This window comes from Lutra lutra, chromosome 1 (genome assembly GCF_902655055.1).
Source record: "Lutra lutra chromosome 1, mLutLut1.2, whole genome shotgun sequence".
NCBI classification, from domain to species: Eukaryota; Metazoa; Chordata; class Mammalia; order Carnivora; family Mustelidae; genus Lutra; species Lutra lutra.
In genome coordinates, this window is record NC_062278.1 from 13,133,798 (window position 1) to 13,148,360 (window position 14,563).

General features: G+C 35.4%; 1 protein-coding gene across 3 annotated transcripts in view; it reads left to right on the forward strand.

Annotated features, from left to right (window-relative positions):
* Positions 1–14,563, forward strand: part of SCAF4 (SR-related CTD associated factor 4) — a 70,700-nt gene that overhangs the window by 16,144 nt on the left and 39,993 nt on the right. For all 3 annotated transcript variants that reach the window (XM_047721108.1, XM_047721099.1, XM_047721116.1), the window contains exons 2-7: positions 7,227–7,310; positions 8,216–8,260; positions 9,791–9,952; positions 11,074–11,209; positions 11,540–11,679; positions 12,295–12,471. In XM_047721108.1, the coding sequence (XP_047577064.1) occupies positions 7,227–7,310; positions 8,216–8,260; positions 9,791–9,952; positions 11,074–11,209; positions 11,540–11,679; positions 12,295–12,471 (744 nt within the window). The remainder of the gene's footprint in view (positions 1–7,226; positions 7,311–8,215; positions 8,261–9,790; positions 9,953–11,073; positions 11,210–11,539; positions 11,680–12,294; positions 12,472–14,563) is intronic.

The following is a 14,563-nucleotide window of genomic DNA, read 5'->3' on the forward strand; positions in this document are numbered from 1 at the left end:
AGGAGGAAGCAGGCTCCCCGCTGAGCAGAGAGCCCGATGCGGGGCTTGATCCCAGGACTCTGAGATCATGACCTGAGCCGAAGGCAGCGGCTTAACCCACTGAGCCACCCAGGCACCCCATGATTAGTTAGGAGTTTTAAGTTGTATGTCACTTGGCTGCAGATACATTACAAAAGTAGTTCTAAATTCAGTTTACATACCAGCTTAGATATTAATGTGCTATATGGCTTTAAGAGTCTTTGATACTATGGTATTGCCACTGTAGAGAAGATTTCTCTAAGTGCAGTGTTTGAATAGTAGATGTAATACAAAAAAGATACTACAGTAAGCCATAACAAAAAGTGTGTGTAAAGATTCTCAGGGCATTGTATAGCTTTATTTAGTGAGTCACTTATTGTTAGGTACGAGGCTGAGATTTATGTCTATTATTTCATTTAATCCTAATAGCTTTATGAGATGAAATATATGCTGTTAATCCCCATTTTTATATTCAGAAGATCCTTGAAGTTTAGAGAGGTTAACTAAACTTGTTAGAGTTTATAGCGTTAGTAAATAGCAGAGTATCATGTTACTTTGACTACCTCAAACTGAATTCAACATGTGTCACAGGCCAAATAGTCTCATTCTTTACCTTCTCTTGAAACTATTCCTTATTGGTATAAGGGATTGTGATGAATGATTCTTCATAATTTTTAGACTGCTTTGTGTATCAGGCTCCTCTGTATGTCCCGTAGCAAGACTGTGTTCACATTTATACTTTCTGTAGTTGTTTAGCTAGTGACAGAGGAAAAAGCCAAACACCTCTGTTGCTGGCAGGTACTTTTTTCTACTAATGCCTTCCATGTGGGTCTTGCACCTTTTTCTGCCTACGCTTCCTCTATTTTGTATTAGAATTACATGGGTTTTTTTGGCTGCCTTAACATACTTGCTTTCATTGACAGATGACACAGGTGGTGACTAGAGGCTATAGTAGTAGGGAGAGTGCCTCTCTTAAGTGATACTTACTGAGCGCTCGCAGATGATACACTAGTCATTCATCTGCAAAAACTCACTCAGTTCTCGTTGAAGCCTCTGCAGTAGGTAACTACCGAACCTTTTTACATATGAAGACACTGCATCCTGTAGAATATGTAATTTGCCCAGAATTGTTTACATTGCTGGACCCAGAATCAAAACCAGGTTGTTCTCTTTCCAGAGTACCCATGTATCTGATTTTTTTTTTCCACTAGTAGAGTTTGTTGGAATTATATTAAAGTTTATGTTCTCATGCTTCTATGTGAAGCCAGTGGGTTATTTTCTTGAGGTTTGTTGGCTGAGATTGGATGTTGATCAGAAATAACTAGAGCCCATATTAAGTTTACCCCTCTTTCTACTCTCTATATACTATGTATTCTAAACTTGATTGAAAAAGAGGAAATTTTTTTCTAAGTTGACGGTGCTGCTTTTTCCCCACAGTTTGTTCATAAGAAAAATATGTTAATAGCTTAAGGACTCTGTTCATCATTGCAAGTTGACAGCACTTAGTTTGGGGCTTTATTTTCCCTCATTCCTAAGACAAAAGACTTTTTCTCTGAGTCATTGCCTTTGACTGTCACCCCTGTAGTAAGATTTATAATTTTACGTAGAGAGGTGTTTTTGCGTACACACTCACACACAAAACTGAGAAATTTCACTAAGTAATACTTACCTTGCTGTGTACGATTCTGTTTATCTTTTTTTTTTTTTTACTCTATTCCACTAAAAATTTCTGTCACCCATTAAGCTCATTTTTATATTCTAATGTATCTCAGCCCACAGTTTGGAAAAACACTCATATGGATTATTTCCAGGATTTTTTCTCCTTTCAACAAAATTATGTGTGGTGGCAGTAATAGATGACATCTGTTGTATACTTGGTGCTGCACTAGTGGTCTTTATATGTGTTGTTTGTATTAAACTTGCCTCAATAAGTAGGGGCTAATTATTTTCATTTTACAGATGAAGAAACAACGAAGAAACAACTTCTCATACCTAGCATATGGGGAGTCTGGATTTCCCAGACAGTTGATTATTGATCTTGTTCTTATCATTACTTTAACAGAAATTTATTGTTTTTGAAGATTCAGGAACTATAACCCTAGGAACCAGCAATTACACTACTGGGTATTTACCCCAAAGATACAAATGTCGTGATCTGAAGGGGCACCTGCACCCCAATGTTTATAGTAGCAGTGTCCATAATAGCCAAACTATGGAAAGAGTCTAGATGTCCATCAACAGATGAATGGATAAAGAAGATGTGGTATATATGTATACAATGGAATATCATGCAGCCATTAAAAACACCAAAATCTTGCCATTTGCAAGGATGGGGATAGAACTAAATGCTATTATGCTGATGATCTCACTGATAGGAGGAATTTGAGAAACAAGACAGAAGATCATAGGGAAAGAGGGAAAAATTAGACAAGATGAAATCAGAAAGGGAGACCAACCATAAGAGACTCTTAATCTCAGGAAACAAATGGAGGGTTGCTGGAGGGGAGGGGGTAATTGGGTGATGGACTTGGGGGAGGGTATGTGCTATGGTAGTGCTGTGAATTGTGTGAGACTGATGAATCACAGACCTGTACCCCTGAAACAAATTATACATTATATGTTAACTTTTAATGAAAAATGAAAATAATGAATAATGAAAAAATAAATTAAGTATACCTGTGGGGGGAAGAATTCAGGAACTATAATCTGGGTCTTCTTAGATCACCACCACAAGGTCGTGTACTGCTGAGAGATTTCTCAGCCAGCATGTCAATTAACTCTTTCTTATCTAAGATTATTAAATTTCAGTTTTGCTCTAGATCCAGTGAAGGATTTAGTACATTACCTCTAACTTACTGCTTGGCTGGACATAGCACTTTATCTCTCTGTCACTTATTTTTTGTTACTAAAAAAATCTTTGGATCCGGTCCCTCCATAACAGTTAAATATTGGTATACTTTCTCATTTGGTGCTTCATGCGCATACACACACGTGCGCGCGCACACACACATTTGTATAATTGCATATATATGTGTATATTTATATATAACTTTTAAAAATTTAGTTGTATAGTCTATCATCTTTAATGTCTGTGTGCTATTCATTCCTCTAGGATAATGTATTATAGTATTAATGAAATAATTTCTTTATTGTTAGGTAGTTATTGGAAAGAACTTGAGCTTTGGGTAGTGGTGGACCACAGATTAAATTTACCACCTAAATTATGATTTTGAGCAGATTCTTGAACTTTTATGCCTCAGTGTTCTCATGTGGAATTATAATATCCAACTACCACAAAAGCAATTAGTGTTTCTATTTAAATAGGTAGTGTCAGTGCACATAATTCCAGTAAGGTATATCAATTTCAGCATAATTTCTGGGTCTCTATATCCAAGGAAGGTATTGATCTAGTTATCAGGGAAACTTTTTGCCTTGCATAAGATAGAAACTGATGAATTTGTGCTTCGAAGAAGTCAGTAAAATATTAGTAACATTCATCGAGCTTTTAAAGGTAATTTTTTCAGCCTTGGGTTTTGTAACTTCTCTATCTGCCTGTAGTATTGTTTTTCTTTATAAATTATATCAAATACAGATTTTTGGCCTTAAGGTTAAAAACAGTCATTTGTAAAGGAAAGCAAAGACTGTCTAAAAAGAAAAATGTGACAGAAGCATCGCAGTGCTTACAAGTAAGAGATGTTTTAAGAGCGGTCATCTGTAAAGCACTGAAACATGGCTCTGCCTCCTCTGTGTACCACTCACTGAGCTTGACACTTCCTGAGAGCTCAGAAATTTGTTAAATTAATGAAAAATTACACAAAACTGCATTTCTGCCTCCTCACCTCCTACTTCTTTACCAGTTGGCCTTTGAAATCACTTTGAAAAACTAGTATCCTAGTATCTGTTCAGCCACCTAATAGTCAAACCATGCACCTCTGACAACATTTGACCATGCCATATGCCTTTAATTTCTGGTATTTATCCTGATCTTATTCATTCGTGCAACCCCTTTCTCTATACCACAGTGGCATTTTGATACATCCTAGCTTACGTGTTCTTTCTTCGCTTTCTTCTTACTACAAATTTCTTCTCACCCACACTCATGGTCTTGACTCTGTGACTTTTCATTTTCTAGACTGGACCATTTCTGTGTTCAAGAGCCATATTCTCATGTCTGCCTGAACTTCAGTATAAATTGAATATATTTAGTCATTATCCCTGAGTCAATATAATATATATATATAGATAGGCACAGATGCCTGCTTCATGTTTTGTCGGTATTCCCCATCATAATGGTCTCGTATGTATTTAATCTATAAGCAGCATTGCATTAAGGGTATGAATGTGCTATTAGGAATTGTGAGCTATAGGGGCAGCTGTGTGGCTCAATTAGTTAAGCGGCTGCCTCAGGTCATGATCCCACGGTCTTGGAATCCAGGCCCATGTTGGGCTCCCTGGTCCTCTGGGAACCTGCTTCTCCCTCTCCCTCCTTCTGCCACTCCCCTTGCTTGTGCTCACTCTCTCTGTCAAATAAATAAATAAAATCTTTAAAAAGGGGGGGGTTTGTGAGCTATAAAATCTACAAATTATGGTTCAAACCCATTCCCTGGGCATCATCCGAAACAGATGTGTAAGTAACCCTTTTGAGTATCATCTTAAACAGTTGGAAGAGAATGTGTTAGTTGTTAATATGGATTTTTTTTTCCTCTCAACTTTTTATATAAATTCTGGTTAATTAACACATATGATAAAATTGGTTTCAGGTGTAGAATTTAATGATTCCACACTTTCATACCGCACCCAGTGCTCATCACAGCAAATGCCCTCTTTAATACCCATCACCCATTTAGCCCACCCCCCATCCTCCTCCCTCCAGTTGTTAATATGATTAAATAAAATTATATACCACTAAATTTAATTCTTCCTTATACATCATAGGCCCTCAGATGCTGGTTCCCTCCTCTCTTACCAAGTCATCCTTCTTCATGAAATGTTTAACATCCTTTTTACTGGCTCTTTGATAATAGCACTTGAGGGTTCTCTTGCTGGTGTTTTGCATGAATGGTTATAGTGCTGTATGATATAGTCTATTTTCATTTTTTTAAATAAGTTGTAATTTAAATAGAGACTATGGAGTATTTTATGTGATGGTACATTGGTCTGTCTTGTGTGCTCAGTTGGCTGAGGTTTTTTAATAAGGCAAGTTGCTCGCTGCTGAAGTAATCAAGGAGTGCTATTTGATACAATAAATGAGTACTTTTTGCTTAGGTTTCATGAAAATATGATTCTCTAAGCTTTTAATGACCAGAGAAGTAGTTCTCACTGTTGTTCATTCCTAAAGATCATGTATAAACTTTTTTGCATCCCTTTTCTCTACATTAAGTTACAGAGAAGAAAATAGAACAGCAGTAATAACAATTGACATAATAAATTTTATAACTTATAAACGGTAAGAAAATATCCTTTATAAAAATGCATGGTATATATCTCATGCAGTGTTTATATTTTTAGAATTTGTATTTAAATTGTAATATTTTAAATTGTTTTTTCATTTCCCATCATTTTATATTAGTCTCAAAGATTACTGTCTCCTTTCTAATTGTTTTCTGTTAATGAGCATTTATTCTCAAGGATAATTTTTATTACCTTGGTAAAGAAATAATAAAGAATTGGTGACCCTCTTCAGAGAATCGCATTTTTTAAAACAAATTTCTTTGTTACTATCTGTGTTTTCCCCAATTTTTTTAATCTTAATATTACTTACGGAAGAATTCTACTTTTCTCTGCTTAAACCAGAGTATCTTTCTTGTATTGATTATCTCTGGCATTCCATGCCTTTTCTAATATTACTGTTACTGTTATCTGTAGTCCCGTTGTGTCTGTAGTTGTGTGAAGAGCTGTGAAAATTTTCTGAATTTTTAGGGTATATTGTCAAATAGGGCTGTTTACATTACAAAAAGAGACTTTTGTACTTTAGGTTAACTTCTTAGTGATCTAGTAAAGATCTGTGTCCTAGAGATTACATATGTGGAGTATCAACATTGTTTGGAAATATGATTCGTATATAGCCCTGAAACTTAATTATTTCACAGTATCTTTTTAGGAGTGCCTTGGTGACTCCTTTAGTTAAGCATCTGACTCTTGATCTCAGCTGGGTCTGGATCTCAGGGTGGTGGGTTCAAGCCACACTGTGTTGGGCTCCATATTGAGGGTGGAGCCTACTTTAAAAAAAAAAAAATCCCACAAATTATCTTTTTAGAAGTCATAGGGTGAGTATGTGCCCATGATTAAACAAAATGCAAATGGGCACCCGGGTGGCTCAGTTGGTTGAGCTGACTCTTGGTTTAGGCTCGGGTCCTGATCTTAGGGTCCTGGCTTGGAGCCCCCTGCATGGGCTTTCTGCTCAGTGGGGAGTCTGCTGGTTTCCCTCTCCCTCTGTGTCCCCCACCCCGTGAGTACTTGAGCATGCCCTCTCTCAAGTAAATAAATTTTTTTTTAACCAAAACAAAAGCAAACAAAAAAAGAATTTAAGAAGCTAGATACAAGCTTCTTAATGTCAGGATTTTATCTTTGTAACTCTCTGTGGGCTCTGATTATGTCTTGTTTTGATTTAAATATTGGGGGGAAAAGTGTGCATGTGTGGTTGAATCTCATGGGGAGCACCTTATTGTTGGATTTACTGTCATGAGATTTGGTAAATATGGTGCTATTTTTATGTCTGACTAAATCAAGAAATTGTGAATTCCAGCATTTTAAATTTCTTGGCCTAATTTAATACATCTTTCTCCAAATGAACCTTAGAATTATTTGAAGTTCTCCAAAATCTCAGTGAGGTTTGCATTAAATATTGAGTCATACTGTTGCCAATCTCAGAAACCCCTGGTATGTTTCCATTCAAATTATTTCTGAGTTCTTTAGTAAAATTTTCTAGGTGTTTTGTGGTTTTTTTGTTTTTTTTTTTTGTTTTTAGTTATAGTTTTAGTAAATCTCTTATTTTTTCTTTCTTGCTCTTTTTAGTATCTTTTCCATTGTATTTTCTTGGTAGCGATGCAGGTATATAGGAAAGTGCTTGGAATTTTTTTACGAGCTAAATTGTTCACCTTAGTTCCAAAAGTTTGTTATTCTTTTAATTAAAAAATTGCATTATCTTTGTAGAAGTGGGGGGAATTGACCTCTAACTTTTAATTTCTAAATTATTTTTGTTTTTTAAGCTCTTTTCACTTATGGATATGAAACCTCCCATCTCTCGAGCCAAGATGATTCTTATCACTAAAGCTGCTATTAAAGCTATTAAGGTAAGAATAAAATATATTTAATTCAAAAACTGTTTTTGAAATTTTGAAAATACTTTTAAACATGAGAATTCATCCTCTTAGTTTAGGCGTGAATCAAAGAACAGTAACTAGCTTTTGCTGAAGACACGTGATAATACGGTACAATATATTTGAAATGTAACACATTATTTCAAAACCTTTTTCCCTTTTTTGTTGTTTTAGTATCTCCCATTTATATTTTTTCCAACTTTATTGAAGTATAATTGACAAAATCAAATTTATTTAAAAATAATTATTTATTTGTTTAAATAAATTATTTTTTAAATGATGGTTTGATACACTTACACATTATGAAATGATTAACACAGTCAAGCTAATTAGCACATTTGTTGCCTCATGTATTTGCTGGTGTGTGTGTGTGTGTGTCAGTGTCAGAAAGTTGAATAGAAGTAGAGAGTAGAATGAAAGGATTTTTTCTTTGTTTTAGTTAATTCTTGCCATAAATCAGCTGAGTATTAGCCTCATACTTACATTAAAAAAAAAAAACAGCTCTGGCTCCGTGAAATTAAATGTTTTCCTCAAGATCACACTGTAAGTAGCTGACTCACTTTAGAAACTGCATTATTTAGTTCCAGTTCCACTGTTTTTATTGGGCTCATAGTTGCCTGAATACACTGCCTTATTAAGGTTTATTGATTAAAAATCTTTAATAAAAGGACCTTTTGGGGGTATTTTTGTAGTTTGTTTTGGTTAATTCTCTTCTGATTCATGATTGTTCACTTACTAGGGATTATTTGTCATGGTTCATTCAGTATTTTGAGAATTCACATTGTGCAAATTTTAAGGTTTTAAGTATTTTCTAATTATATTACTGAATATGTAGAAATATGTAAACCGTACAATAATTTTCTTTTAATTCTTTTCAGCTTTATAAGCATGTAGTTCAAATAGTAGAAAAGTTCATCAAAAAGGTAACTATCCATTTCCTTATTACTTCATTTTAGTTATGATCAGTGTTTGTAATTTACTTTGTAAATTGTAATTTGGTTGCTTGCTTCTAAAGCCACTCTAACAAAAAAGTTGTCACTAGGTGTTCTTGTTAATTGCTTGAGTTTGTTTTTTAACCGAAAATGTATAGCAATGCTGTTTATTAATTAGTATAAGGTAGGCACTCAGCAAGTTTCCTGTGTACTCAGCATGACTCTTCTCTGAGTCTGATGTGCCTCCTGTGCCATTTGCTCTGTTTACTTCGTTGACATTTAACTCATCTTGAAGTATTTCTAATGAAATCAGTTTGTAAAGTTTTTCCAACTTTTTCCTGCTCCTATCATAATTAAATCATTTTTCACTTTTGCAGTTGTATCTGGTTTTATAACTATCGATGAGCACACATCTGTCTCACCAGGGGAGGACTGAGAACAGAGACTTAATAAACCTCTCTGTCTACCCCTCCCCTCCCCAAAACCTGGAGCTGTGTTTCATAGTACGAACCAGTAAATGCGTGTGGCATTGTCTTTAATCCATGGCCTTTGAATACTAACTGAGAGTTAGGAGTTAGACTCCCAACAGACCAAAAAAATGATCAGGGGAAGTTTTTATAGTAGCAAATCAAAGTACCAATAAGTAAAATGGAAAAAAATTAAAATTACCTATTTGTCACCACCCCAAATTACTATGATATTTTTATGGATCTACTCATTTTTTATTTCTGTACACATACATTCATAAAAGAAACTGGTGACATCAGTAGCTGCTTTCCCACTGAATTTATCATGAAATGTCTGCAAAAAGTACTCCATTGCATGATTGTTTCCACAGTTTACTCAGCTAGTTCCTTTTGGACATTTCAACTCAGTGGCTGGCCTTAAGGAAAAAATTAGCCACATCTTAATGGTTTTCCTTATGATAAATTTCTAGATGTGGAATTGTTGGATCAAATAAGGCTTTGCTTTTATTGCTAAATCATCATCCATAAAGGTTGTACCACCAGAAATATATATGTGTCTGTTTCTCCTTGCTTCTTATTGATTTGGTGGGCCAAAAATGTGATCTCTCCTTTCAGTTTTTCTTTTCTCTGGTACTATACTTGACTAGATTTAAAATTGATGTTACTAAAACTATCTTTTTGATAACTTTAAGAGGTAGAAATTATTTTTTTAAGCAGGATGAATTGGGAGTAGAGAGTATCATAATAAGTGGATTTGTGTGGAAGTGGCTTAGGGATTAGTAAAGTAATGTTGATTTGGGGAAATTGTGAGGGGAGAGAGGGATCAGAGGAAAGTAAAATATTGGGGATCTGGAGAGTCAGGAGAATTGGTAGTTCTGTACACACCTGTGGGAAATTTGACAAGCTAGCCAATAAAAGAACCAAATACTCACGCAGTTTCTAAATAGCAACAGTCATTGGGTATACAGAGTTTATCCACGTAAAAGAAAGATTATTGGGCATCAAATTGTGATTTTGCTTTTCTTGTGTTAACTTTGCATCTTTATCTTTGTAGTGTAAACCAGAGTACAAGGTTCCAGGATTATATGTAATTGACTCAATTGTGCGACAGTCTCGTCATCAGTTTGGAACTGATAAAGATGTTTTTGGGCCAAGATTCTCTAAAAACATAACCGCCACATTCCAATATTTATATCTTTGTCCATCTGAAGATAAGGTATAGTTAATAATTTTTAAATGAAAACTTGTACTATTTCTATATTTAAATGTATTTAAATGTATATTATATATTTGAAAGAGAATTATATGGGGATCTCTGTGAACTTGAAACAAAACCCAGTGTTTTCTCACGTGGCCATCTCACGTTTATGTATTTTCTTGTGAAATTCTTCTGGAATGTTGTACTGTTGAAAAGGGAGTTGGAAAGATTGACTTGTAGTTGAGTGATAAATTCTGCCATAGAAAAAGGCGGTACTTACCTCGTATTGTTGCTTATTGCAGAAAGACGGGACCAATAGTCGGTAGCTTTTCCTGGCATTTTGAGAGGCTGGAGCACAAATGGTATTCATTAGCAACCAGACTGCAGTATTTAATTCCTCATTTTTACAGCTGACTTTACTATGTACTATAAAAAGGGTAGAAGAAAGAACATTACAGACATGATAACTGCACTCCCAGTAGGTGGGAGAAATACACTGCTAAAACCACTCAGAAGAATGAAGACAATTACAGTGAACACTGTATAAATTTGGGTGCTGTGGATTCTCTATCTATATTCTTAGAGGAATGTTCTTAATGGGAAAAATATACAAGACAAAAAAATCATTTCCTGAGTAGGACATAAGAGTTATTTTTCCCATGAATGACACATCTTCTCTCGCTTGCCATCATATTTACTGGGCCATAAAATGACTTAGCTATCAATTACAGGCCAGTTTCTTAAATATTTTAATGGTTAAAATCATCCTGAAGAAATTCTTCTTCATTTACTTTTCTAAGATAATTACTTCCTTTTGACAGTGATGGTATTTCTTTTTAATCATAAATACAGTGAAAACTTGAGGTACATTTTTTATCATGTTTCTTTTTATTATCTAGCTTATATATATTTTTTTCTGTTTCTTTTTCTCCCTTGCTTTTTATTCTTGTTTATACTACTGAAGAAAGGCTGTTGAGGGTAGTTTTAACCAGGTGGTAATTCTAAAGATAAATTTTTTCTGTTTATGAAACAGACTTAGTATGGAATTATTAGCTTAGAGATTTCTTTCTTTTTTAGAGGTATAATACATTATTTGTGAAAATATTTATTGTATATTCATGTTTTATTGCACCTAACAGAGTAAAATAGTTCGTGTGCTGAACCTTTGGCAAAAAAATGGAGTATTCAAAATTGAAATTATTCAGCCTCTTTTGGACATGGCTGCAGGAACCAGTAATGCCGCCCCAGTAGCAGAAAATGTTACTAATAATGAAGGTATGGCCAAGTAGATCTGTGAACTTAGAAAAATACTGGTATAACTTTTGTACGTGAGAAGTTTGTGGTCTGATTATATTGGAATTTTTCCATAAGAAAGACTTTTGAATTTACATCTTGGAAGGTATGGTTTTCTTTTCACAGTTCTTATTTCTAATAAAAATATGCTCTTTCATGTATTTGCTATAGTACAGAGTCTAGTACCATGATCTTTATTTTTCCTGTATGTTAAACTAAATGCAGTGTTTAGTAAAAAAAGCTAATGGAGTTTAAAAAGGAAAATTGGGAGGTTAAAGTTTTTGCAGGTCTTAATGGCCTTTTCTTTTTTAGGTTCACCTCCACCTCCAGTTAAAGTTTCTTCTGAACCGCCCCAAGCCACTACAAACTCTGTACCAGCTGTAGCACAGATGCCTAGCTCTGACGCTTTTGCTGCTGTGGCCCAACTGTTTCAGACAACTCAAGGTCAACAGGTAAACTACCATCTCAAGATTAAATTCCATGCAGTTAGGTACTATTTTCAGTTTTTATTTTCCATTCCTAACTAATGAACACATTCAAAGGAGGAAATATTTCTCCTTTTCACCTAGAAAAGCATTTACAAGGCAGGTAACAGCATAGGGATAACGGGCAGTGAGGGAAAGGTGAGAAGTAAGGGAGCCGTGTGCGGAGCAGTAGCAGTGCCCCTGTGAAGAGAACTTCAGAACTGCTGACTGGTTGGTATTATGGTTCATGATTCTAGCATTTCGGACTAACTTCAAAATTATATTTGCATTGGAGATATTTTTTACATTTTTCTAGAAAACGTTTCTTCACCTTGTTCACAATTCAGTGTATTTTCTCTTTTTGACTGTTGTTTTCTGCCTGTTAGGGTATCAGCATACATGTTTAACCTTAAAGGACACACAGTGTGTTTCCTGGTATTTACAACAGACTTAACCTCTACTAAAAGGTGTATTCTTTCTCCAGTTCACTTTGTGCCTGTGCTGTTTTGAGTTACCTTTAAGATTTTTTTTTTCCAGTAGATCAACCTTTGATACTGTGATTATACTTTGTTATGTGGTTTATCAGTTCTCCCATTCTTTAAGCTTCAGCAGATCCTTCAGACTTTTCAACAGCCTCCAAAACCGCAGTCGCCAGCCATTGACAATGCCGTGATGGCTCAGGTCCAGGCTATCACAGCTCAGTTAAAGACAGCTCCTGCACAGCCACCTGAACAAAAAGCTGTTTTCCCCCCACCTGAGCAAAAAACTGCATTTGACAAGGTAGGCTTGCTTCTCTTACATAACCCACCTTGACTGTTCATACCACTCAATTTAGGATATGGAAGTTACTTCTCTTTCTCTCTGGATTGTTCATTTTGTTGTTTTGTGGCTTAAAGGATTTCCCCCCCTTGACAGCAAGACATTGATTATTTTTCCTGGCTGTAAGTGTGTACTATATACTCAATGCAAAAATTTTTAGTAAATTGGAAGTAGGAAAGTCAACAGGAGAACTTTCACCATTAACCCCTGTACTTAGAGATAACTACTGTAAGTTTTTGCTGTCTGTCTCTTCTGAACTAATTTCCTGTGGATAGGTTTTTCTTTATTTGGTCATAGTATGTATATATATTACAATATATAATATATGCATGTTTTATGCATAATATATAAATATATATACACACAGTCTTTAACTTGTTTTGATCTTAATTCTCTTGTCAGTTTGAAGGTTTAGATTTAGGTCTACATTTTTACTGAGTGCTTGTTGGGAGGAGTGTTCATTACACGTGCACCTCACAGTTTAGCCATTCCCCTGTTGACAGACACTGAAGTTGCCTTTTGCTTTTTTGCTCTTAGAACTTACCATATGTATAACTTGAGAGTTTCCTTGGTTCAGTGTCTTCCAGCTGTTCCATTGGAGGCATGTTTAAGGAGCTGCAACTAAGGATATAGATGTGCTGGATTCATAGAGCTCAGAGCTTCCTGCGGAAATGTCAGCCCAGACAACTCTGTCTTACCTGTTTTATGTCTTGTCTGTTTATTGGGTTTATGACTATACAAAATTTCTTTTTTTTTTTTTTTTTTTTTTTTTTTGGTCTCACTGCCAGAAATACAAATGTTTGAAAACCCTAGAACTAAGTGAAATCTTTTAGCTTAATCATCTCTAAAATGTTTTATTCTTTCCAGATTTTAATTTTAAGATAAAATTTTATTGCTGGTAGTCCAAATTAAGAATCCATTTGGTAAATACTAGTTGTCATTATATCTTCATGATTTATGAACAACTACTCACTAAAAGGAGTTTGGATAAAATTTGAAGTCAAGGGACACCTGGGTGGCTCAGTTGGTTGGACGACTGCCTTCGGCTCAGGTCATGATCCCGGAGTCCCGGGATCGAGTCCCACATCAGGCTCCCAGCTCCATGGGGAGTCTGCTTCTCCCTCTGACCTTCTCCTAGCTCATGCTCTCTCTCACTGTCTCTCTCTCAAATAAATAAATAAAATCTTTTTTTTTTTTTTTAAGATTTTATTTATTTATTTGTCAGAGAGAGAGAGAGAGGGAGAGAGAGCAAGCACAGGCAGACAGAATGGCAGGCAGAGGCAGAGGGAGAAGCAGGCTCCCTGATGAGCAAGGAGCCCGATGTGGGACTCGATCCTAGGACGCTGGGATCATGACCTGAGCCGAAGGCAGCTGCTTAACCAACTGAGCCACCCAGGCATCCCTAAATAAAATCTTTAAAAAAAAAAATTTTTTTTTTGAAGTAAAGAAAGAGTGCATGCTTATAGGGAAAAAGAACACAATACAGGAAGATCTAAAGTGAAAAGGGAAGCAATTACCTGCTTGGAACAGGTTTATTTATGTTTTTTCGGAGTTTAGGAAAACTCTCCACACGTGTATGTTTTTTTAATTTTATATTTTCTTTTAGTAGTTTTATATTTTTGGTTTTTATGTTTGTCTCTTCCTTCCATCTGGAACCTGTTTTAGAATATGGTTCAAGATAGTTGTATCTTGAACTTTTTGGAAATAGCCAATTCTCCCTCCCTATTTTCGTCATACATTGAATTCTCATTTGTTTCTGTGTCTGTCTTTGGTCATTTGAACTCTGTTGTGTCCTCCTAATATAATTACTTCTGCATCATAACAACTTAACTACTTGCAGCTTCTGTACTATATTATTTCATTTCCAAGTATTACACACATGCCCACACACATGCAAAGCGAGAGAGGGACAGATCGGTTCATTTGTAAGGAGCTGTTTAACACAGTTGTGGAGGCTGGCAAATTTGAAATTTGTAGGGCAGAAGGCAGGCTGGAAATTTAGGCAAGAGTTAATGTTGCAGTTCTGAGTCTGAATTTTACAGAGCAAGGTTTT